A 27,245-nucleotide genomic window follows, 5' to 3' on the forward strand; every position below is an offset into this window, starting at 1 on the left:
AATGAAGAAATTTTCCTTTAAGAGCAGACGAGGTTAGAAATAATGATTTTTACTTGAAATAATAATTTTCTCCTTCACACTTTGCTTTCGGCACAGAATGCTCCTTTGCTGCAATTCCAGCTTTGCAGACCTTTGGCATTCTAGCTGTTAATTTGCGGGGGTAATCTGTAGATATTTCACCCCATGCTTCCCCCCTCCCACAAGTTGGATTATCTTGATGGGCACTTTTTGCGCACCATACGGTCAAGCTGCTCCCACAACAGCTCTATAGGGTTGAGGTCTGGTGACTGGCTGGCCACTCCATTACAGATAGAATACCAGCTGCCTGCTTCTTCCCTAAATAGTTCATGCATAATTTGGAGGTTTGCTTTGGGTCATTGCCCTGTTGTAGGATGAAATTGGCTCCAATCAAGCGCTGTCCACAGGGTATGGCATGGCGTTGCAAAATGAAGTGATAGCCTTCCTTATTCAAAATCCCTTTTACCTTGTACAAATCTCCCACTTTACCAGCACCAAAGCAACCCTAGACATCACATTACCTCCACCATGCTTGACAGATGGTGTCAGGCAGTCTTCCAGCATCTTTTCAGTTGTTCTGCGTCTCACAAATGTTCTTCTGTGTGATCCAAACACCTCAAACTTCGATTCGTCTGTCCATAACACTTTTTCCAATCTTCCTCTGTTCAATGTCTGTGTTCTTTTGCCCATATTAATCTTTTCCTTTTATTAGCCAGTCTCAGTTATGGCTTTTTCTTTGCCACTCTGCCCTGAAGGCCAGCATCCCGGAGTCGCCTCTTCACTGTAGACGTTGACACTGGCATTTTGTGGGTACTATTTAATGAAGCTGCCAGTTGAGGACCTGTGAGGCATAGATTTCTCACACTAGAGAGTCTAATGCACTTGTCTTGTTGCTCGGTTGTGCAGCGCGGCCTCCCACTTCTCTTTCTACTCTGGTTAGAGCCTGTTTGTGCTCTCCTCTGAAGGGAGTAGTACACAACGTTGTAGGAAATCTTCAGTTTCTTGGCAATCTCTTGCATGGAATATCCTTTATTTCTAAGAACAAGAATAGACTGTCGAGTTTCACATGAAAGGTCTCTTTTTCTGGCCATTTTGAGAGTTTAATGGAACCAACAAATGTAATGCTCCAGATTCTCAACTAGCTGAAAGGAAGGTCAGTTTTATAGCTTCTCTAATCAGCAAAACTGTTTTCAGCTGTGCTAGCATACTTTCACAAGAGTTTTAAAGGGATTTCTAAACATCCATTAGCCTTCTAACACAGTTAGCAAACACAATATACTATTAGAGCACCAGAGTGGTGGTTGTTGGAAATGGGCCTTTATACACCTATGTAGATATTGCATTCAAAACCAGATGTTTGAAGCTGGAATAGTCATTTACCACATACACAATGTATAGAGGGGATTTCTGTTTAATTTAATGTTAGCTTCATTGAAAAAAAATGTGCTTTTTCTATCTCAACACTGCCTCTATCGTGCTTTACACTGCAGCACTGCTTATTCAGATGGGTTTTATTTTTTACTAAGAAAGTCAGGAAGTACCATCAGTCTTTTTCTTAAAGATTAATTTTTCACTAAATATCACTCTCTACACTGCAATCTCCATCATGCTTTACACTGCAGCACTGCTTACTCAGACGGGCTGTTATATATAATATCACAAGATTTTCATTACAGCCAAGACAAGAGTGATTATGAAATGATAGGAAAACTAGAAAATTATAAGAAATGGTGAGAATAATTTGATTATATCCGAAAGGCAAATAAGCGGAGACTGTGAAGATCTACATTAATGTGATAAAGAGCAAAACTGGGCAATGAAAGCAAAAAACGTGGGCTGGGTAATTATCCTGACCCACTAAACGGTCATTAGATGTGAAGGTGACCCGGCCAAGGACAGGTGTATGGATGGAGTCTCCGGCTGACGGAGTAATGAGCGGAGCGCAGCTCTGGAGGCCTCGTCCGCAGTTAAATGCGAGCATTAAATCTGGGACCTCTCACCGTTTCCACCCTGATCAGCACTTTCTTTTGGTTATTGTTGTGTGTGAATGCCTAATTAATTACAACAGTAAACGGCGAATTCTTTAATCACGCCATCGGCCGTCCTAATCAATCTTAATAATACGGACTGCGCACTATGGCGCCCATGAATTTTAATCTACATAAATTTTGGAAGCTTGTTGCATGAAGTGATGCGATTGCGGAGTTAGATTGACTAAAGCGTGGACCAAAAAAAAAAAAAGAAAAAAACCTAAATTGGATTGAAGAAGGTAAACTGCGTCTCAGCCGGTCGGCACTTTATTGCCGGAGCGGTGACCTTGAAGAAGGCTGAGACGCTCTTGAAGGTCGCATCTAACAATGCAGATGTGTCTTGTCCATGCGCTCATTTATTTGACCTATAAACAGAAGCATTGCATAAAAATTCTGCGTAAAATCGTCCGTACCCACGCGTTTTGAGGCACATTTCTCATTCAGGTTAAAATATATAGCTTGTTAAAGTGAATGTCACATAGGAATATATTACTCCGAGCAGAAATGGGGGCTCGCTTGACCTACATCACGTCCTTGAAGACGGCGGAGTTGGTCAGGGACTTGTCTTTGATTTTTTTGATGTGCCTCTTGCTTGTTCAATGCTCTCTGTGCGCTCCTTGGAGAAATTAAGGAAATGTGTATTTTTCAGGCTATGCAAATGAAGACCTGCTACTCAAGAACTACTAAGACAATGTTACCCGCTTTTGGTTTTAGGCTTGAGGGACAATATAGTCAATCCATGAGTTGCAAACTTTATGTATATGTTTCTTATTGACGGAATTGTGTCTACAAAAAAAACAAAAGTTACAGAAGGGGAAAATCACCCAGCTTTCCCAAACTCCTGAAAGGCAAACCTGTCTGAGTATCTAGAAGTTTTACAATGGATGAGGTGGATTTACACAACTAGACAGATTTGGTTTTAAGCACAATAGACAAGCAGGATTAAGAAAATCCATTTACATATACCTTATTAAAACGGTTGTCCAGAACTTTTATATTTTTTTGCCGATCCCTATGATAGGTCATCAATATCAGATTGGTGGGGGTGTCAGGGGTCAGAACATCCCAGTGATGGTGGTGGCCACAAGGGATCAGTTGCAGAGCCACACAGCTTGGACCACCAAGGGGTCCAGGTTTTCATAGGCCCTGATTGATAGAGTCTCAGTGGGCCCCTTTAACACATACCATGATTCATTATTAAAATAGAGAAGTTACAGGCGCTATATATATTTTTATATATATATATATATACATACATATATATATACATATATGTATATATATATATATATATATATATATATATATATATACAGAGAGAGAGACTGTATATATGTAGAATATAGAGGTCACTGGCTCTATATATATATATATATATATATATATATGTGTGCGTGTATGTAGAGAGAAAGGCTGCTGGCTGCATAAATATATAATATAGAGGCCGCTGGTTGTATATATGTATAATATAAAGGCTACTGAATATATATATATATATATATATATATATATATATATATATATTCAATGTGTGTGTGTATATTGAGAGATGCTGCTGGCTGTATATATGTATAATATAGGGGTCACTGGCTATATATATATATATATATATATATATGTGTGTGTGTGTGTGTATAGAGAGAAAGGCTGCTGGCGGCATAAATATATATAATATAGAGGCTGCTGGTTGTATATATGTATAATATAGAGGCTACTGAATATATATATATACATATATATATATATATATACATATATATACCGTATATATATAATGTGTGTGTGTGTATATAGAGAGATGCTGCTGGCTGTATATATGTATATTATAGAGGCTGCTGGCTGTATATACAGTAGACATTGTCACAAGTGTAGCACCCTTTTAATCTCTCCTTGTCTCCTCATAAAACCAAAACAATCTTATTTACTCTCAAAGATTCTGCACAGATTGGAAACCGTTAGGGTACCGTCACACTTTAGCGACGCAGCAGCGATCCCACCAGCGATCTGACCTGGTCAGGATCGCTGCTGCGTCGCTACATGGTTGCTGGTGAGCTGTCAAACAGGCAGATCTCACCAGCGACCAGTGACCAGCCCCCAGCCAGCAGAGTCGCTTGCACGGAGTCGGCGTCTGGAAGCTGCGGACACTGGTAACTAAGGTAAACATCGGGTATGGTTACCCGATGTTTACCTTAGTTACCAGCTCACACCGCTTAGCTTAGCGTGTGCAGAGAGCAGGAGCCGGCAGCACAGGCAGCGTGAGAGCTGCGGAGGCTGGTAACGAAGGTAAATATCGGGTAACCACCTTGGTTACCCGATGTTTACCTTAGTTACAGCTTACTGCATGCTGTCAGACGCCGGCTCCTGCTCCCTTCACATTCAGGATTGTTGCTCTCTCGCGGTCACACACAGCGATGTGTGCTTATCAGTGGGAGAGCAACAATAAAAAAACGAACCAGGGCTGTGTGTAACGAGCAGCGATCTCACAGCAGGGGCCAGATCACCGCTCAGTGTCACACACAGCGAGATCGCTAATGAGGTCACAAAAAATGTGACTCAGCAGCGATCTCAGTAGCGATCTCGCTGTGTGTGAAATACCCCTTAATGTTGAGCGTGTGATGCAGTGACAGCCTGTTCCTACAATCCTCTATGAGGACTTGAGCCCCTCGTTGACATTTGACTAAAGTCATCCGAATTTGACAATATTCGGAGGACAGTGCAATGTGTTTGGTGGCCTCAACTGTCCGAACAGATGAAGTCACGGGATGGACGTATGTGACCATTGTGCAACTCCAACTTCTGATCCTTTTCCTCTTCGGTACACATTGCGTTGGCAGCGGGTCTCTCATATGAGCCATACAATGCTTGCAAGGAGGAGTCAGGAGTGTCAGTTGTCGGCCAAAAGATTGGAGGCCTTTGGCCGCCAGACTGATACATTTTACCAGCACTGATACATTGTAACAAACTATCAGAACAGGAGATTGTCGAAATTTTGATACAATAGTATTAAGGTCCATTCTTGCTTTCAGCTCTTAGATGTAAATAGTAATGCTCCTATTCACTGACAACAAGCGGATTATTGAAATAGTAAAGAATTAAAATACAAAGTATATTAGAAATTTGCCTAACTTACACAGAAATACTCAGTTAAAGACATATATAGAAAGAAGATTTGTGTACTGACAGCCTTGTTCCACATGTCCTATTGGGGTATAGCAATATTGATTAAAGATAATTCACCCATTCTTGGGTCAAATGAAGAGAGACCTCTAAAGCAGCCAGCACTTAGCCTCTGTTCACAATAATATTGCGGCTCTCCAGACACAGAAACACCTCCTCCCATTGACTTATTATAAAAGGAATCTGCCAGGCCCATGATTTTTATGGGGAATACAGAACTTTATTGTTTTTTTTCCTTCAAATATATATATATATATATATATATATATATATATATATATATATATATATATATATATATATATATATATATATATATATATACCTATATATATATATATATATATATATATATATATATGTATATATATTAAAAAAATGTATATATACATATATATACATACAGTACAGACCAAAAGTTTGGACACACCTCCTCGTTCAAAGAGTTTTCTTTATTTTAATGACTCTAAAAATTGTAGATTCCCTTTGAAGGGAATTCTCTTGATGAGCTTCAAGAGGTAGTCACCGGAAATGGTTTACCAACAGTCTTGAAGGAGTTCCCAGAGATGCTTAGCACTTGTTGGCCCTTTTGCCTTCACTGTGCAATCCAGCTCACCCCAAACCATCTCGATTGGGTTCAGGTCTGGTGACTGTGGAGGCCAGGTCATCTGGCGTAGCACCCCATCACTCTCCTTCTTAGTAAAATAGCCCTTACACAGCCTGGAGGTGTGTTTGATGTCATTGTCCTGTTGAAAAATAAATGATGGTCCAACTAAACGCAAACCGGATGGAATAGCACGCCGCTGCAAGATGCTGTAGTAGCCATGCTGGTTCTGTATGCCTTCAATTTTTAATAAATCCCCAACAGTGTCACCAGCAAAGCACCCCAACACCATCACACCTCCTCCTCCATGCTTCACGGTGGGAACCAGCCATGTAGAGTCCATCCGTTCACTTTTTCTACAAAGACACGGTGGTTGGATCCAAAGATCTCAAATTTGGACTCATCAGACCAAAGATTTCCACTAGTCTAATGTCCATTCCTTGTGTTCTTTAGCCCAAACAAGTCTCTTCTGCTTGTTGCCTGTCCTTAGCTGTGGTTTCCTAGCAGCTATTTTACCATGAAGGCTGCTGCACAAAGTCTCCTCTTAATAGTTGTTCTAGAGATGAGAGGGTGTGTCCAAAGTTCTGGTCTGTACTGTATATACATAAAGTACATATGAATATATATAAATAAAGTAATATATATATATATATATATATATATATATATATATATATACAGTTAGGTCCAGAAATATTTGGACAGTGACACATGTTTTGTTATTTTAGCTGTTTACAAAAACATGTTCAGAAATACAATTATATATATAATATGGGCTGAAAGTGCACACTCCCAGCTGCAATATGAGAGTTTTCACATCCAAATCGGAGAAAGGGTTTAGGAATCATAGCTCTGTAATGCATAGCCTCCTCTTTTTCAAGGGACCAAAAGTAATTGGACAAGGGACTCTAAGGGCTGCAATTAACTCTGAAGGCGTCTCCCTCGTTAACCTGTAATCAATGAAGTAGTTAAAGGGTCTGGGGTTGATTACAGGTGTGTGGTTTTGCATTTGGAAGTTGTTGCTGTGACCAGACAACATGCGGTCTAAGGAACTCTCAATTGAGGTGAAGCAGAACATCCTGAGGCTGAAAAAAAAGAAAAAAATCCATCAGAGAGATAGCAGACATGCTTGGAGTAGCAAAATCAACAGTCGGGTACATTCTGAGAAAAAAGGAATTGACTGGTGAGCTTGGGAACTCAAAAAGGCCTGGGCGTCCACGGATGACAACAGTGGTGGATGATCGCCGCATACTTTCTTTGGTGAAGAAGAACCCGTTCACAACATCAACTGAAGTCCAGAACACTCTCAGTGAAGTAGGTGTATCTGTCTCTAAGTCAACAGTAAAGAGAAGACTCCATGAAAGTAAATACAAAGGGTTCACATCTAGATGCAAACCATTCATCAATTCCAAAAATAGACAGGCCAGAGTTAAATTTGCTGAAAAACACCTCATGAAGCCAGCTCAGTTCTGGAAAAGTATTCTATGGACAGATGAGACAAAGATCAACCTGTACCAGAATGATGGGAAGAAAAAAGTTTGGAGAAGAAAGGGAACGGCACATGATCCAAGGCACACCACATCCTCTGTAAAACATGGTGGAGGCAACGTGATGGCATGGGCATGCATGGCTTTCAATGGCACTGGGTCACTTGTGTTTATTGATGACATAACAGCAGACAAGAGTAGCCGGATGAATTCTGAAGTGTACCGGGATATACTTTCAGCCCAGATTCAGCCAAATGCCGCAAAGTTGATCGGACGGCGCTTCATAGTACAGATGGACAATGACCCCAAGCATACAGCCAAAGCTACCCAGGAGTTCATGAGTGCAAAAAAGTGGAACATTCTGCAATGGCCTAGTCAATCACCAGATCTTAACCCAATTGAGCATGCATTTCACTTGCTCAAATCCAGACTTAAGACGGAATGACCCACAAACAAGCAAGACCTGAAGGCTGCGGCTGTAAAGGCCTGGCAAAGCATTAAGAAGGAGGAAACCCAGCGTTTGGTGATGTCCATGGGTTCCAGACTTAGGGCAGTGATTGCCTCCAAAGGATTCGCAACAAAATATTGAAAATAAAATATTTTGTTTGGGTTTGGTTTATTTGTCCAATTACTTTTGACCTCCTAAAATGTGGAGTGTAAAGAAATGTGTACAATTCCTACAATTTCTATCAGATATTTTTGTTCAAACCTTCAAATTAAACGTTACAATCTGCACTTGAATTCTGTTGTAGAGGTTTCTTTTCAAATCCAATGTGGTGGCATGCAGAGCCCAACTCGCGAAAATTGTGTCACTGTCCAAAGATTTCTGGACCTAACTGTATATATATATATATATACAGAATTTCTAAAGTGGCAGGACATAGATATGAGCAGAACTTTTCTCCAGAGGACCCAGTACAATAACCTGTTGATTTTAATGGGCTCAATGTAATATTCTAGATTCTTTCAACAGCAACCCTTAAAAACATTTTGCAATCACCAGTGGTCCCAGGACAAGTTCCCCCCACCCTATTTCTTCTCAAATTCCCCCTTTAAGGAAAGCCTTATTTTTGCCATATTTATGTTTTATTTTGCCTTGTATAAATGCCGCCGTTCTCCTGAATCCGGCGATGTTTCCCTTTTTTCCTTCTCCTCTCCAATCCTGAGATACAGCCCCATCTTCCCTGTATACAAATTGTTAGCAAACGGGTGAGGTCCTCAAGACAACGCCCACAGAGGGAGTTAATGACCACGCCTATTTGGCTAACAAGAGTAGAGTTACATATAAGGGAAAAAGTGGAATGGAGAGGAGCAGAAACAAAAGAAAAACTTCTCCGGATTCAGGAGAACAGCGGCATTTAAAAGAAATACATATTTATGGCATGTGGCTTATCCTCTTTAAAGGGCATTTGATTGGAAATTTCCCATATTTCCATCTGCTGTCTCCCTTTTCTGCTTATCGGCAGCGTGTAGCAGAGCTCTGCAGAAGCCATCATTTCTCCACGATATCATTTATCTAGTTACTTCATGTTGGATAATGTTTCTCCTCCTCTCCGAGCAGATGACATCTGTAACCAATGATCCAATAAGTTTTTCTCTGATTTGACATATGTTCATCATTACAGGCAGGATGCATAATATTTGGATCTATATATAGATATTATGTTTCTCTTTTTCCATACATCACTTCAGAGATAAGCGTTTATTTGTTATTACACCCGCTCTGGTGATTAAATCAGCTCCATTTTCAAGGGCATTTAATGGAATCAGCTCCTTTATGAAGAATGTTGTCAATATGTCACAAATGTCTTCGCCCCTCTTATTACCTCCCCCCAATTATGTGCCTTTCTGGTCTATTTGGAATACGTCTGCCTTCAGACCTCGGCATATTACGACGGAGATAATGTGAAACCCCAATGACCCCGATAAGCCATAACCTCATTATGTCAATTATATTTTGGATGATTTAAAGTGGAACTAACAACAAACTTGATTTTTTTTTTAAAGAGGTATATAGTCCATACCTTGTTGAAAAGTCCCTGGTTTCGACCTAAAATCCCCGTCTTTTTTTTTTTTCTTCCTTCTTTAGGATCTCATTTATAGATCATTGTGGATAATCTCCTTCCATTGGCTTCCAAAAGTGTCTGCTTGGCTCCTAAATTTGTAATAGATTCTGTCCTATCTCTTATTTTGTGTATTAGTGCTTTGCAGTGTCTATGGTGGTGTTTAGTAAGCCGTGTTGTTTGATAATTTCGTGTTTGAAGCTGTGTGTATATATATATATATATATATCTCTGGGAATGAGAGAATATGCCCATATGTATAGCCCACCTAATTCAGATATGGCGAGATACACCGTAGAATGCCGATTGTGGCAGTGAAGGGTATACATGGGTAAGATATACTTGGATTTGGGCATTCCTAAATTACTAGTCTAGAGTTTTTAATTGGCAGCCATCATAAAAAAAACTTTCTTAAAGTGAGCGGAACAGTGCTGGGTATACCATGCCCGCCAGGGTTGAGTGATACCCAGTAGATACCTACTGTTGGCACTCCCCTTATATCGGGTATTATACATACTAATAACTAGTGTTGAGCGGACCCGGATCGGCAAAATCCGGATCAGCACGGTTTGAGCGGCAGATCCGAGTCCGACCCGGATGTGGGATTCCGGGTGCACGATCCGGATCCGTTTTTTTTCTCTCTCTCTCTCTCTCGCTCTCTCGCTCTCTCGCTCTCTTGCGCTCTCTCGTTCTCTCGCTCTCTCGCTCTCTCTCGTCCCAGATTCCACTCCCCATTGACATATACGGTGCCGGATTCCGGATCGGATTCGGACTTTTTTATCAACCCGCCGCGGATCCGGCGGATCCGGATTATTCCCAGTCCACTCAACTCTACTAATAACCAAATCATACTGTCTCTAATTATCAGCACCTCCACAAAGTTTGTTAAATAACAATTGTGTACACATCTGCCATCAGAAATTTCAAAAATGATATATTACTCAGCGCCACAAAATCCCAAGTAAATACCACCCATGTGCAGTGACCAGTATAAATTAAAGGGAGCCTGTTGTACATGGAAATAGTATTATGGCTGTATAGGTGTTTATCTCCATATAAAAATGACACCTTTTTCACAGAGATCGGATGTGCCAGTCATGAAATATCTAGAGTAGAAGCCATATGCAAATCAGGCTGGAGGGCGTGTCCATGCACCTAAAAGGAGCAGACCAAGTACAAGGACACACCCCTAGTGCACTTCCAGTCTGATTTGCATATAGTTTCTACACTAGATTTCTCATGATTGGCACATCGGATTTCTACAAAAAAGGTATTATTTTTATTGGGGGATAAGCGACTATCCAGTCATACCACTGCTTCCATAGATACAAATATGTTGACCGTTTCCCTTTAAGTAAAAATAATTTAATAATTCTATACTATTCATTTAAATATTTGCTCTAGTGCTAATAGTAACACCCTCTTTAAAAAGATCTCTATGACTGCAAGTTATATATGGACTGCTATGATATCAGGCTATCCAGTCATGTAAAAAAAAAAAAATATATATATATATATACATGTATGTATAGATATATATACCGTATATATATATACATATATATATATATATATATAGAGAGAGATAGATATATATAAATATATATATATATATATATATATATACATATATATATATATATATATATATAAATAGATATATATGTGTTTATATATCCTGGTCTTCCATTTTCTCCAGATTGGATTTCTCCTTGGCTTCTCTTCCATCTAGACCTTCTGGTGCTGCTTTACTATCCTAAGGTCTGGTGGAGCTTGACTCACGTTATTGTTGTCATTTAGGTGTCTCACTCCCCATATGTCTGCGGGAGGCTAAGTAGTAAGTGAGCAGCCATCTGTAGAATGATCCAAAAAAAAAGTCAAGGAGTATTTTCTTGGATATAACTAAAAACAATCATGGCGTGCTCCATTGGATGCCAAATATGTTAAAATATTGGTCTAGACCCAAGGACGCACACAATGGTGCATAACTTGTACACGAGGTGTTGGGTGGACACAAAGCCATGCGTTATGTTGTAGTTTATCCTCTTAATATACCCAGCACATTTCCGCTTACTTAGATTGATGATACTTAGCGGCAGCCGTACAACACCGCCTTACATTGCAGAAGTTAATACCATTTCTTACTTTTTTTTCTCATGTTGCCTCCGAAAAATTTTTGTTCTTAGTTTCACTTTGTAGTATATGTGACATAAAGTAAAGAGTATAGTCCCTCCCAATATAGCGAATGGCTCTTCCACACCGTCCTATGTAATATTCGATGTGTAAGTGAAGGATCTGAAATGAATGTGCCGCATCCAATCTTGTATGTACGGTCACAGTGTCTCAGGGCTGATCACTAATTCTTGTTTTTCTCTTTGGTTTTACAGCACAGAGCCCCACTGCGGCCGATCCATTGCAGCAAGCCTATGCAGGAGTGCAGCAGTACGCAGGTCGTTAGTATTAACACTTTCTCCTAATAAATCCTTATATTCAGCTGCGCATGTATTCATATGATTCATGTTGATATATGAATGTATATATGGTGCCATATAGTATATCATGGGTTCCTTAAGGCAGACCTCAATTATGCTATCTGAATATTTTTGGACACCTCTTTGTATGGATCCAGAGTAGCACTTTGATTAATACTGCTTTGGGTTTTGTTTTGGTTTTGTTTGTTGTTTTTTTTTTCTTAGATATATAGATGACATTTTTCAAAATTCTGGTTTTCCTCCACTTTAAAAGTTACTTTGAATGTGCTAGGGTGAGGTTATAACTAAAAAAGATTCTACATTCATCTCCTAGTGCTGCTTCTCCATAATTAGTGCTGTATCCACCGTTGGTCATGAGAAATCAACACCCACAAACCAAAGAGTGGCCACTGATCGACAGCAGCCTTCACGTTCCATTTGAGCCGTATTCTTCTGCTCAGACGGAATGTTTCGGCTGCCGCCAATTAGGGACTACTAGTTGGTCATGTAAACCCTTTCCTTCCAGGTGTTGATGGACCAATACTGAGTGTTGAGGAGTGTTGAAGTTCCTAGAGGTCAATAAAAAAAATGTTATTACCACCACCAATGAGAATAACAACCTCATTAAAAGCCATCAAAGGGTTCTTCCCATCTCATAAAATGGTGGCATATTGCTAGGACCTCTTTTGTTTTAGAGAAGGAAGGGTCCTCAGCACTTATCCCAGTCCTTTCCTAAAGGGCTGCAGGGGTCACATGTCCCAACAGAAAGTAGAGACTGGTGGGGGACCATGAAGTTTAATGAAAAGAGTCTCTGGGGATTGATGACGTGAGTATTGCTTTTTTACCATTTCTGATCCTTTTGTGGACAATCACAATTAAGACAGAGGGGGTTTTGTGCAATTTCCGGTACAGCCAGGCGTCAGGGAGCCCTTCAGTACCAGAGAGGTCCCATCACTGAAGGTTCTTTGTTCATCATTGAGAGTCCCACAGATCGGAGCCCATGATCATAAAGTGATGGTGTGTTCTAGCTATGATCGGAGCTTGTCTTTCTGATGCAGCACGTCGTAGTGAGGTTGAATAAATTAATAAAATCTACATTTTTATCTCACGTGAAGAAGAATGAGGATGATTAATATTTCATTCACTCTTCAATATATTTTTATATCTTAACCTCATTAAAGTTTGACTTCTTCAAGCATCACTGCCTCTGTATTTCCAAAGTGGATGGAGTCATCTCCCCAAGTTACTCAATAGGCAATGGAGTCTTCAGACCAACACAGAAGAGTTTAATTAGTATAATAACCTTCAATGTATCTCCTCTTAGAGGCCAGTCCTCATGACGTGTGTCCACCCTTACCTTTCCATAGATTTAGTTGAAGACGAGATGCAACAGTGACATGCTAGCCAAACCCTTGACTGTCTGCGGATCACATCACAGCCACTGGATGGCCACATATAAACACAAATAGCATAAACCTCTCCCAAGATAGTATCGTAAAATCAGATTTCTTTTAAATGTTGATTTCGTGCCCCTCATCCTGGGATAATCAAAAATGGTAAAGAAGGACTCAACTGTAATGATGGCAGCATCTGTGTGAGGGAATCTGTAAGCTCTCAAGTTGGACAGGATGATCTCCTTCTATTGTTCTCCCATTAAGGTGAATGGATGACACTAATCTTCCCAACACTAAATATCAGGCATGTTTGGTCAACCTGAGCATGCATATTTATAAGGGTGTTAAAAGGGTTGTCCTCTTTCAGGAAAGTTTATCCTATAAGTTCTATTAGAAGTAAAACAAAACTGCTCAAGTCCAGAGCTGAGTTTCCACCGCTGCTCCCAGTGTCTGTCAATCCGTGAGCGCAATGGTTCAGGGCGGCTCATGACATCTACATCGGTGGAGTTGCTCAGCTCAATTGTCGGAAGTGTTGTCCATGTAACGTGAGCGCTGCAGACAACAGCTCCCAAGAGTAGTGGAGACAGCGCTGGACCCAGGCAGGGTAACTAAAGCAGAGTTTTTGGGGTTTAAGTGCAAACAGAACTTATAGGAAAAAACTTTCGTTAAAGTGGACAACCCCTTTAATGGTCCCATGTTGGTGCTAACATTAAAAAAATGCCCTCCTTATTTACTGCCACTGGTGTCTCCTGACTTCTTCAAACAGGAAACAAATAGTCTTCTACTTCTTTTCTCCTGGCTTAAATGGAACGTGACCATTGCTGCATCCACCCCCCACCGGAAGGGAAAGTTTCGGAAGTCCGGTAGAGGAGTGTGTGTTGGTTTTATGTTAACAGTATCATGGTCCCATTTATATATTAAAGAGGCTAGCCACTCCATTATTTGACATTGTCCACGACTTTAACATTGATTGCATATCCTTAGGATAGGTCGTCAAAGTCGGATTAGCCAGGGACTGACACACGGCATCCCCGCTGATCAGCTGCCCTTGAGCTTGGCGGTGGCAGCAGGCAACCGGAGATGCTCAGTTCCAGAGCTGGCCCGTCTCCAGGTACTGCACATCCACCTCCCATTCAAATCAATAGGAGGCGGATGTGCAGTACCCGGCCGTGGCCAATATCAGAAGACGGGGCAGCTCCGAAACTCAGCATTTCTGGCCACAGGCTGACGCTGCTGACACTGAGAAAAGTTGATCGGTGAGGGTGCTGGGTGTCTGACCCTGACTGGTCAGACATTGATGACCTATCCTAAAGATAGGTCATCAATGTAAAAGTAGTGGACAATTTCAAATAATGGAAAGCCCTTTTAAGACTGATACATGGCCAACAATCAGTTTCCCAAAAACTATTGTCATTAAAAAAGAAACCTGATGGTTGATTTATGGTGCCCAAAACACAGGCAGCATGGATCACCGCACACAGCTGCCTTATGTGTTTTATGCCAAAGCATTGCTGCATATCAGAGCAAGCAGACGTGGGAAAGCCTGGGACTATTTGTCCAATGGGCCAGTGCTCGGTGGGTTCTCCTCACCCAGCCCCTCTAGGCTGATAGGTCTCTTCTTTTATATACGTATGATGAGACCTATCAATCTAGGGTAGGGGGATCTGGAAACTAGTGCTTTTGCTGCCATTTTTTGTGCCAAAATCATAAAAAATGGCAAACACCATCCATGAAGTTTGCGCAAAGACCTTATATAGTTTTGCGACTTTTTGTTAGCAGGAAAAGTTGCACATTTCACCAAATGTTGCAAAAAAAATGCACCAAAATAACTGCATAAAATCACTTGTGGGGTGTAGACTCTTTGCTAAGCAGCATTTTATGAATCAGTTTAAAACATCTGGAACAGCCACATTGGCGTATAAATCAGAAAATTAACCAAGCAACAAAAGACAACTTGAAAAAAGGTACAAATACAGTATCTTTATGAATTCGATGCAAACCAGTGACCTAAAGATGCCCATAAAATTAGGTCAAATTGTCTCTCCAGTAAAGGAAACAAACTCTAGCACAGCGCCACCTATTGGAAGTAGCGATCCTAAAAGTCACAAGTGGATTTTTAACAATCCTTTGCAATATGACTCAGGATATATAAGCCAGATCAGAATCCCAATTTGCAGACACGGTGTTTTGGGGTGCTTGCCCCTCGTCACTGCAAAGTATGGGGGTGTCTGATCTGGCTCATGAGGGGAAATTTGGCCAAACCCTACCTGATGTGTATGAGACCACCCTACCCTGGTAGATGACCGAGTGAATGATTGGGCATGTTGGGCTTCTGAGTGTCCAATCCTTTGTTCCCAGTAGAAATAATCCACTGCCAAAGATTTCTGGCAGCTTCTTATTAGCCTCTATCAGTCTCCCGGGGGCCGAATCATCAAGCAGTTTCTTGACATTCTCCAATCATTGCCGACAATGTCGGACTATGTAAGGACATATTACCGGTTCTCAAATTATTCATACATTTCCAGTGCCAACATCTGGAAGAAGATGTTCCAGAAATGCTGAAATACAATTATTTACTCAATGAGACATATCAGGAGTGATGACCGATCCGCCTTAAGACGTAATCCCAGCAGCGCAGTCGTCTTCTGCCGTCCGTGTATTGCGAAAGTCTACGTTCGTGTAATCAGATCAGTCTGATGCCTTCACTGACTGTCATCTATTTATATCAAATGTTCACCTTTCATATTAAGAGAGTAATTCAATGAAATCGAAAGCCTTCAAGAAGAGTTCAAAAAGTCTTTATAAATCTAAGTAAGGTCGCTGGTTACCTTGGCTCTAATCCACTTACCCCTGTGGAGAGGGCACGTCCTGCCCAGCGCCCAGAGACATCAGATTAAAGGAAGATTTCTCTCCAAAATAAGTGACACTTGTATACAGATGTCTTATACTGTTACACTGTATGTGCTCAACTCCCGCCGGGCCAACACCCCAATGGGGTGACATCTGATTTCTCAAAAACCTATACAATGTGACCTTTCTTACTTTTCTGTAATGATAAACACACTCCAGAAGACCAGCCTTTAAAAAAAAAAACTGGTTTTGCAGTACTCTACCGGAAGATGTTTATACTATAGGTGTCTGTATGTGGCCACCATCTGGTTGTGATGGGTATTGCAACCTGTTTAGGGTTTTCAGAACATTTCACAAAATCGTATTGAGTTTAATCAGTGTTTTTTATGAGTTCTAAAAGGGATTGTCTACTACACGGACAACCCATTCTCAATCCCTATGTTTCTCTCTAGTAAAATGACAACATCTATATTCACCTGCAGCTGCAGCTTTTCTTTCACTTCCCCCGGCTGTCTGATTTGTCAGAAGGAGAGGAGAGAGTGAAGCTGGTGCTGATTGACCACAGGGATTGTGTGACTTAACAATGTCATGTGATCCTCAGGAGAGCAAGTGCTGATGCCACTGAAACGGCGCCAGCACCGGAGGTAAGTATAAGTGTTGTTATATTGGGGTGAAATATAGGCATTAAGAAGGGGTTGTCCGTGTAGTAGATGACATCTTTAATAATATTTCTAAAAGTAAAATGGTGGTACATAGTGATGAGCGGGCACTACCATGCTCGAGTGCTGGGTACTCATAACTAGTAATGAGTGAGCACTACCATGCTCGGGTGCACTGTACTCGTTACTAGTGATGAGCGGGCATTACCATGCTCAGGTGCTAGGTACTCGTAACTAGTGATGAGTGGGCACTACCATGCTCAGGTGCTAGGTACTCGTAACTAGTGATGAGTGGGCACTACCATGCTCGGGTGCTCAGTACTTGTAATTAGTGATGAGTGAACACTACCATGCTCAGGTGCTAGGTACTCGTAACTAGTGATGAGCGAGCACTACCGTGCTCGGAACTCGTAACGAGCAATTGGATGCTCGGAGGGGTGCGACTCGAGAACCAAAGTATAATGGAAATCAATGAGGAGTCAATGTTCGAGTTCCCCATTGACTTCCATTGTACTTGGGTACTCGAGTCATACCCATCGAAGCATTTAATTGCTGGTTATGAGTACTGAGCACCCGAGCATGGTAGTGCTCACTCATCACTAGTTACGAGTACTGAGCACCCGAGCATGGTAGTGCTCACTCATCACTAGTTACTAGTACCGAGCACCCGAGCATGGTAGTGTTCGCTCATCACTAGTTACGAGTACTGAGCACCCGAGCATGGTAGTGCTCACTCATCACTAGTTACGAGTACTGAGCACCCGAGCATGGTAGTGCTCACTCATCACTAGTTACGAGTACTGAGCACCCGAGCATGGTAGTGCTCGCTCATCACTAGTTACAAGTACCGAGCACCCGAGCATGGTAGTGTCCGCTCATCACTAGTTACGAGTCCAGTGCACCCGAGCATGGTAGTGCCCGCTCATCACTAGTTACAAGTAATGAGCACCCGAGCATGGTAGTGCTCGCTCATCACTAGTTATGAGTACTGAGCACCTGAGCATGGTAGTGCTCGCTCATCACTAGTTACGAGTACCGAGCACCTGAGCATGGTAGTGCCCACTCATCACTAGTTACGAGTACTGAGCACCTGAGCATGGTAGTGCCCGCTCATCACTAGTTACGAGTACCGAGCACCCGAGCATGGTAGTGTCCGCTCATCACTAGTTACGAGTACCGAGCACCCGAGCATGGTAGTGTCCGCTCATCACTAGTTACGAGTACTGAGCACCCGAGCATGGTAGTGCCCGCTCATCACTAGTTACGAGTACTGAGCACCCGAGCATGGTAGTGTCCGCTCATCACTAGTTACGAGTACTGAGCACCCGAGCATGGTAGTGTCCGCTCATCACTAGTTACGAGTACCGAGCACCCGAGCATGGTAGTGTCCGCTCATCACTAGTTACGAGTACTGAGCACCCGAGCATGGTAGTGCGCGCTCATCACTAGTTACGAGTACTGAGCACCCGAGCATGGTAGTGCCCGCTCATCACTAGTTACAAGTACTGAGCACCCGAGCATGGTAGTGCCCGCTCATCACTAGTTACCAGTACTGAGCACCCGAGCATGGTAGTGCCCGCTCATCACTAGTTACAAGTACTGAGCACCTGAGCATGGTAGTACCCGCTTATCACTAGTTACGAGTACTGAGCACCCGAGCATGGTAGTGTCCGCTCATCACTAGTTACAAGTACTGAGCACCCGAGCATGGTAGTGCCCACTCATCACTAGTTACCAGTACAGAGCACCTGAGCATGGTAGTGCCCGCTCATCACTAGTTACAAGTACTGAGCACCTGAGCATGGTAGTGCCCGCTTATCACTAGTTACGAGTACTGAGCACCCGAGCATGGTAGTGTCCGCTCATCACTAGTTACAAGTACTGAGCACCCGAGCATGGTAGTGCCCACTCATCACTAGTTACCAGTACAGAGCACCTGAGCATGGTAGTGTCCGCTCATCACTAGTTACAAGTACTGAGCACCTGAGCATGGTAGTGTCCGCTCATCACTAGTTACGAGTACCGAGCACCCGAGCATGGTAGTGCCCACTCATCACTAGTTATGAGTTCTGAGCACCCGAGCATGGTAGTCTCCGCTCATCACTAGTTACAAGTACTGAGCACCCGAGCATGGTAGTGCCCGCTCATCACTAGTTACGAGTACTGAGCACCCGAGCATGGTAGTGTCCGCTCATCACTAGTTACGAGTACTGAGCACTTGAGAATGGTAGTGTCCGTTCATCACTAGTTACGAGTACTGAGCACCCGAGCATGGTAGTGCCCGCTCATCACTAGTTACGAGTACCAAGCACCCGAGCATGGTAGTGCTCACTCATCACTAGTTACGAGTACCGAGCACCCGAGCATGGTAGTGCCCACTCATCACTAGTTACGAGTACCGAGCACCCGAGCATGGTAGTGCTCACTCATCACTAGTTACGAGTACTGAGCCCCTGAGCATGGTAGTGCCCACTCATCACTAGTTAGGAGTACTTAGCACCCGAGCATGGTAGTGCCCACTCATCACTAGTTACAAGTACCGAGCACCCGAGCATGGTAGTGCCCACTCATCACTAGTTATGAGTACTGGGCACCCGAGCATGGTAGTGCCTGCTCATCAATACCATAGTTACGAGTACTGAGCATTAAAGCAGGGTAGTGCTCGCTTATCACTAGTGGTACACACTGATACATGTAGCATAAACATCTCCCAACAGAGTATGCAAAATAATGTGTTTTTTAAAAGCTGATCATCTCCAAAGTCAAGCCCAATAGTACCGAAGGACACACTTTAGATTAGAAGAAAATTGCTATTCTCAAGCCATGTGTCAGCAGGTTTTTATAATTTATTCTAACAACAGAATAATGTAGCTGCAGAGACCCTGATTCTGGGGATGTCAATTGCTCCGCAGCTAGCTGTAGTTTCAATATAATAACTGTTTTATCAGCAGGAGATTATCACTGCAGGTGTCTGGTACCATGCACTCCTCCTAATCTGTGTAACCCCCACCCCCACCAGTGATCTGTACCTTGCTGAAAATGCACAGAGTATACAGGAAAAAATCAGTGATTGGGGCAGGGTTATACACAGCTCAGCATTCAGACCACTGCTAAATCTAAAGCAGAAAAAACAGGGATTCTATAAAAACTGCACCAAGCAGTCCAGTAAGGCTACTTTCACACATCCGGTTTGAGCTGTGCGGCTCAATCCGGCTGTGAAACCTATGCAACGGATGCGGCGAAAACACCACATCCTTTGCATAAGTTTTTACATGCGGCCGGTCCGTTTTTTTCCGGTTGCGGCACGCTACTGAGCATGCGCAGTGGAAAAAAACGCATGCGGCGGCCGGATGCGTTTTTTTCCGCATCGCGTTGCATCCGGCGTCCATAGGCATGCATTGAAAATGCGCCGCAGCGGCCGGATGCGGCGCGATGCAGTTTTTTTTGCCGGAGCAAAAAACGTTGCAGGGAACGTTCTATCCGGCCGCGGCATTGGCTAAATCTGCCGCATACGGCAAAAACCGGACCGAACGCAAGCCCCTGCGGCACAATACGGCACTAATGTAAGTCTATGCAAAAAAAAACGCAACTGGCGGCAAAAAAATGGTTGCGGTTTTTCTGCAGAGCGCCGTATTGTGCCGCAGAGCAAATACCGGATGTGTGAAAGTAGCCTAAGTGACACATCGTTGGAATCAGGGTCTCTGCTCCTACTTCATGCTGCTCTCAAATTACAGGCAAAAACCTGCTGACAGATTCCTTTTAAATGATGGAACCAAACTAAATGTATAAACATATATTTATTTATTTATTACAATTTTGCAGATTTCACACCCCATGATCTTTGTCACCTACTAGGGGGTCAATAATAATAAATGGTGCAATGGGTGGGCTTATGGTCTGAGGGCGAAAGAATGATTATGCATAGAGGATTTGATACCTTAAGTTTATTAGCTGAAGAGCGGAGCTACTAACATAGCAGGTCTTTGCGGTGCCAATTTTGCACTGCACCGATGACCTATTTTTGTCAATGGACACTAATAAATACTCACAGCTTCCGACCACTGATGATAATGGCCGATTGCTGATTTACTGTGACCCATTCTTGTCCTAAGTGAACAATCCCTTTAAATATCTCGTTTAGCAGCATACTGCAGAAGAGTGGAGCATTACATGCATCAATCAACATCAACCACAAATATCATGGGAGGTCAATGGTTAACCAACTAACCTCACACATAGCACTGGCCTACAAAATTTTGCCAAGGCGACCTCTTTTTGTTTGGAGAATTAAAATTGCCTGAGGCTGAAGAGCAGAAGTAAGAAAAAGACTGATGGCACCTCCTACCTTTCTAATGTGAACAGGTGCAAACTGAACATGACGCATAGTAACAAAAAGGAGACAGCTGCACTCTGTAGTGCTAAGATACGTGGAACAATGAGTATGGGAATATAGACATGCATTACTGCTATGAAAAACATGTGAAAATTGAGATACTTAGCACACACAGATGGCCAGATTTATGTGAGCCTAACAGTCAGCGGCAAGGCAACCTCTTTTTGTTGGGTCCCTATCCAACTAATGCCACTCGTTGGGTTAAAAACCCGACGATTTATGGGCGGACAGGATCTTACAAATGGAGAATTAAAATCCCCTGAGGCTGAAGAGCAGGAGTGCACAATCAGAAGGCATGACCCTTTAATCTAACAAAAAGACTGATGGCACCTCATACCTTTCTAATGTGAACAGGTGCAAACTGAACATGAAGCATAGTAACAAAAAAGAGACAGTTGCACTCTGTAGTGCTAAGATATGAGGAACATTGAATATGGGAATATAGACATGCATTACTGCTATGAAACACATAAAAATTGAGATAGTTAGCACACATAAATGGCCAGTTTTATGTGAGCCCAACAGCCAATAGCAAGGCGACTTCTTTTTGTTGGGTCCCTATCAACAGCACTCCTGATCTTCAGCCTTAGGCTTTATAACCCAAAGACAGACATTAGTTTGATAGGAACCCAACAAAAATAGGTCACCTTGCCGTTGGCTTTGGCTTCACATAAAACTGGCCATTTTTGTGGCTAAGTATCTCAATTTTTACATGTTTTCCATAGCAGTAATGCATGTCTATATTCCCATATTCATTATTCCACATGTCTTATCCCTACAGAGTGCAACTGTCTCCTTTTTGTTAATATTGTTTATGTTCAGTTTGCACCTGCTCACATTAAAACGGTAGGATGTGCCATCAGTCTTCAGTCTTTTTCTTAGATTACAGGGATACGCCTTCTGTTTGAGCACTCCTGCTCTTCAGCCTTAAGCTATTTTTATTCTCCATTTGCAGGGTCTTAAATGCCCATAAATTGTACGGGTTTTTTTTAACCCAAAAAGAGGCATTAGTTTGATAGGGACCCAACAAAAAGTGGTTGCCTTGCCGTTGGCTGTTGGGCTCACATAAACCTGACCATTTTTGTTTGCTAAATATTAAAATTTTTACGTGTTTTCCATAGCAGTAATGTATGTCTATATTCCAAAATTCATTGTTACACATATCTTAGCACTGCAGAGTGCAGCTGTATCCTTTTTGTTACTGTTTCATGCTCAATTTGCACCTGTTCACATTAGAAAGGTAGGAGGTGCCATCAGTCTTTTTCTTAGATTATAAAATAACATTGGTCCGAGTACGATCCGAGGTTTCGTCGGATCTTATTGGACCACAAAGACACGTACTACAGCATAGGTTTAGTAAAATACAGTAGAAATACTCCATTACAAAGAAAACAGAGGTTGGTATTACAAAGAATGGCAATGGAGCAATATTAGAAGTGGCCTCCGACGCTCATGGATTTTGATCTTTTTATGAGCATTGTTACGCCTTCGCGATTGCAGTAAATGGACGGAGCGGATTCCGATCTGAACAGCAGAGGGCAGCAGAGATAATTCATTTCTATGGAAGGATTACCGTCGTGCTTCCAAATTCAGAAATAATTGTATCCAAACACAAAGGGTAACCCGGCACCGCCGTGCAAAAATTTCCATTTAGACCTGTATTGAGCTTGATTATAATCTGTCACCGTGCATAATCTTTTCTTGTGGCTTTTCACAGGATTCAAGCAGATTGGATTTTGTAAACCTTGATGAGTGTGGAATGGCACATAAATATAGCAATTTGCACCCATTATTTCTTAGTACACAGGGCCTTAAATATACATTATTACGTTTCTTGCCATGTCAGCTCCGGGAACATACTGTACCATTACTTTTCAGCGCTCTTACGTTCCGTACAATATAATTGGTACGTAGGTGAACCAGAAAAAAAAAAGCAAATACCAGTAAGGAAGGAAAGTGTCAGATCTGACAACACCCGGCTCCTGAATACCAGATTTCTGTAGTACTGCGGTCTATGAAAGCTTCGCCTTTGGCATCGCAATTTCATGCAATATACTTTACTCTCCAATTATAAAGCGTTGGGTCAGGAAGCCCTCAGTAACATTTAGACCTTTTTCTCAGGGAATGAATAAGAAGTTAATAGAGTCTTGCTGACTTCTCTTTTCTTGTTTTCCCCAATAGCCGCTTATCCTGCTGCCTATGGACAGATCAGCCAAGCTTTTCCACAGCCACCTCCAATGATCCCACAGCAACAGAGAGAAGGTGAGGAGTGTTTCTCTATATACCTGAATTAAAGGGGTTCTCCCGATTCACGGGAAATGGTGCCCACAATCATTAGGAAGGGGGTCGGACCCTGTTTCATCTTTCGTGTTTCACCACAATGAGGAGGGGGTTGTGTGGAGCATGGGCGGACATGTGGAGCAGGGGCCCAAAGGTCAGGGGGCCCATTTCTACATCCAAAATAGGTGGAATTGTGCATTTCCATGAGCTTTTGGGCTGCAAAGAGCCCATATATTGTTTTTGCCTTTGTCCATCAATGGTGTGAAATGATGGTTGAGCATGCCCAATACCACTGCAATCAAAGTCTAGGGGACTGACGGAAAGCAAGTAGAGCCACAAAGACATTAAAGGGGTATTCCCATCTCCAAAATCCTATGCTCATATGTAGTAAGTGTAATAATATTATCAAATACCTCCAATTAGAAATGTAGTATAGTTCTTCTGATTCACCATGCGTTTTACCTCATGTGCGGGGCATTGCAGGACTTTAAGTATCTATGGTTATGACCACTCATATAGTCACAGTTAGGCCTCAGTTCTACTTGCGTATAGCTTCCAATGTGAGAGCATCGGAAGTGATATGCTAATGACCCTCTGCGAGTATCAGCCAAGGGTCATTCGACTGATCCGATCTTGCGATCAGATCACAGCTGCAGAGGAGAGGGGGAGGGAGCACTTTCTTCCTTTTCTCCGCTGCCTGTCTCACCGTATATCGCACTGCACTCGGATGACATCTGAATGCAATGCGACGTTTCACACTCTCCCATAGACTTGTATGGGGGTGCATGAGCTGAGAATCATTGCCAAATGCAGCATGCTGTGATTCATTTCTCAGGCCGCTGTTGCATGAGAAATCAATCTCAGATGGACACAACCCCATAATTTTGCACTGGTGCGAGTGTAATCCAATGCTTTATCAGATTGCACTTGTCTGTGCAAAGTGCAAGTGGAACCGAGGCCTTAAGCGGGCTTTACACGCTACGAGATCACTACAGCGATCTCGTTGGGGTCACGGATTTTGTGACGCGCATCCGGCCACTGTAGCGATCTCGTTGAGTGTGACTCCTAGGAGCGATTTTGGATCGTTGCAAAAATGTCCAAAATCGCTCCTCGTTGACATGGGGTCCATTATCAAATATCGCTGCTGTCGCGTGGGCGAAGTTGATCCCCGTCCCTGCGGCAGCACACATCGCTGTGTGTGACGCCGCAGGAATGAGGAACCTCTCCTTACCTGCCACACGCCAGCAATGAGAAAGGAAGGAGGTGGGCGGGATGTTTGATCCGCTCATCTCCGCCCCTCCGCTTTGATTGGCCGGCCGCTTAGTGACGTCGCGGTGACGTCGCTGTGATGCCGAACGTCCCTCCCCCTTGAGGGAGGGATTGTTCGGCGGTCACAGCGACGCCGCCGACCAGGTAAGTCCGTGTGACGCTGCCGTAGCGATAATGTTCGCTGCGGCAGAGATCACCAAATATCGGCATAACGATAGAGGCAGGTGCTATCACGCTCGCCATCGCTAGCATCGGCTAGCGATGTCGCAGCGTGTAAAGCCCGCTTAAGGCTATGTTCACACACTGCATTTTTTACCTGCGTTTTTGGTGCGTTTTTGCTGCAGAAATTTCTTCAGAAATTCTTGTAACCTTTCTGCAGACATTCCCCAGCCAACCCTATGGCAAAAAAAATTAGCTGTGCGCACACTGCGTTTTTTTCTTAAGAAAAGTCTTTCAGTAGATTTTCTTAAGAAAAAGAATGAGCATGTCACTTCTTATCTGCAGCTAGCTGCGTTATTTCACTCCATTGACTGTATTGTAATGCAGAGAGTAAACACACACATATGACACTCAGACACGGACATATAAAATACACATAGAAATCAAACGTACATATTAAAAATAAAAAAAAAATTAAAAAAACGTGGGCTCCGCCGTATTTTTACCGTCCAGCCAAGGTAAACACACAGCGGCGGCCCGGTATTCTCAGGCTGGGGAGGGCGAGGGCCATGGTTAATGCCCCCCCCTCCCGCAGCCGAGAATATCAGCCCGCAGCTGTGTCGGGACTGCCGCTTCCATTATGTGACAGTCCCGGCGAGTCCCCGGCTCTTCCTGTTGCCGTGATGTGGTGGCAATCAGGGTAATAATGAGTTTACGGCAACCAACAGCTGCCGCTAAGTCCAAGATTAGTAATAGCAGTGTCTATGACACGCCATCACTAATGTGTAAGTGACAGTAAAAACACACACACCCCAAAAAATTCCTTTATTTGGATTAAAAGACAAAAAGCCCCTTCTTTCTCCACTTTATTAAACCCTCGAACACAGCTCCGACGTAATCCACAACGATGTCCCGCGGCGCTTCCAGCCCTGCTCCAGCCGCGACTGACAGTTCTCCACGAGGCCTCGTTCAGTGAGCAAGTGCTGAATGCGGCTCCCTGAGCGAGGCTGCAGAGGTGACTTCAGGTCATTTCTCACATGTGATGTGAACATATTACCGGCCGCGAGAAGTGCAGTATGTGCACAAACATCATAAATAAAGCTGGAATATCTATCCCTCCATTATCTATCTATCTATGTATTATCTATGTATATATTATCTATCTATCTATTATCTATGTATCTATTATCTATGTATCTATTCTATCTATCTATGTATTATCTATGTATCTTTGTATGTATCACTCTATTATCTCTCTATTATCTCTATCTCTCTATCTCTCTCTCTCTCTATTATCTAGTTATTATCTCTCTATCTATATATTATCTGTTAAAAAACACAGGGACCAACCTGCAAAAAAACGCACCAAAAACGGTCCAATAACCTGAGTTATTGGTGCGTTATTTTAACTCAGGTGCACTAATCCTTCACTCTCAAGAAATTTCTTAAGAAATTTCTTAAGAAAAATCATTTTTCTAGTGTGAACATAGCCTTAGTTAGATTGCTGCTGGGGGTTGTACCCATGGATACTAAGGTCCATCAATGCCCTGAACATGAGGTAAGTGTCATGGTGAATCAGGAGAACTATACTACATTTCTAATTGGAGGTATTTACTAATATTATTATTACACCTACTACATATTAGGGTAGGATCTTGGCGATGGGGATACCCCTTTAAATCTATGGAGTTGTGCATCCCCTATCAGAGGTTTAGCCTGTCAATGTCAATCATTGGAAAAATCCTTCAAATGTTAACGGGTCCGTCCCCCCCCCCACCAATACGCTGCGCTCTCTCTATACCAATTGCTGCAGAATGTTGTGGATTTGCTGCCGAATTAACCCTTACAAGGATGAAATCCAACTTGAAAAACCACAGCATAAACTGATTACCAGGGTGCAAATATCTACCATGTATTTAGTCCCTAATAGATGTATATTCAGGCCCCTATTCATGAAGACCAGTCCTAATGAAGACTTCAGGGGAATAAGATGTGCCAAATTTATTAAGACGCGTCTGAAAGAAACGTGCTGCAGTCAGGGAACATTTCGGTGGTGATTTTAATAAAATGCTTCCCTGCTGTAAAGGGAAAAAGCTGAGGAGCGGCCTGTCCAGTGGAAATACAGGGGTATTGTTTTTTAACCTGGCACATATATCGCGGTGCAGCAAGACGTCACACAAGTGTAATTGGACACTAAACGTAACATTATCAATGGCTTTTGCTATTTTAAAGGGAACCTGTCACCTCGGAAAATGCAATTTACCTGCAGAAATAGTGTCACCCTGCAAGTAAATCGCATTACATTACCACCATACTGAAATTACAGCCAACGGGAGAAAAGTAAGTCATTTCCTCTCAATACACACAGGGAGAAGTGCAGGACGCAGAGAG

The 27,245-nt window shown here is 42.6% G+C and overlaps 1 protein-coding gene across 16 annotated transcripts in view; it reads left to right on the plus strand.

Moving 5' to 3' along the window:
* Positions 1 to 27,245, plus strand: part of CELF4 (CUGBP Elav-like family member 4) — a 1,553,364-nt gene that overhangs the window by 1,375,661 nt on the left and 150,458 nt on the right. For 10 of the 16 annotated variants that reach the window (XM_075327636.1, XM_075327668.1, XM_075327591.1 and 7 more), the window contains 2 exons: positions 11,767 to 11,832; positions 23,328 to 23,408. In XM_075327636.1, the coding sequence (XP_075183751.1) occupies positions 11,767 to 11,832; positions 23,328 to 23,408 (147 nt within the window). The remainder of the gene's footprint in view (positions 1 to 11,766; positions 11,833 to 23,327; positions 23,409 to 27,245) is intronic. The other 6 variants (XM_075327600.1, XM_075327630.1, XM_075327701.1 and 3 more) reach the window with 1 other exon arrangement.

Source organism: Anomaloglossus baeobatrachus, chromosome 1, assembly GCF_048569485.1.
Source record: "Anomaloglossus baeobatrachus isolate aAnoBae1 chromosome 1, aAnoBae1.hap1, whole genome shotgun sequence".
NCBI classification, from domain to species: domain Eukaryota; kingdom Metazoa; phylum Chordata; class Amphibia; order Anura; family Aromobatidae; genus Anomaloglossus; species Anomaloglossus baeobatrachus.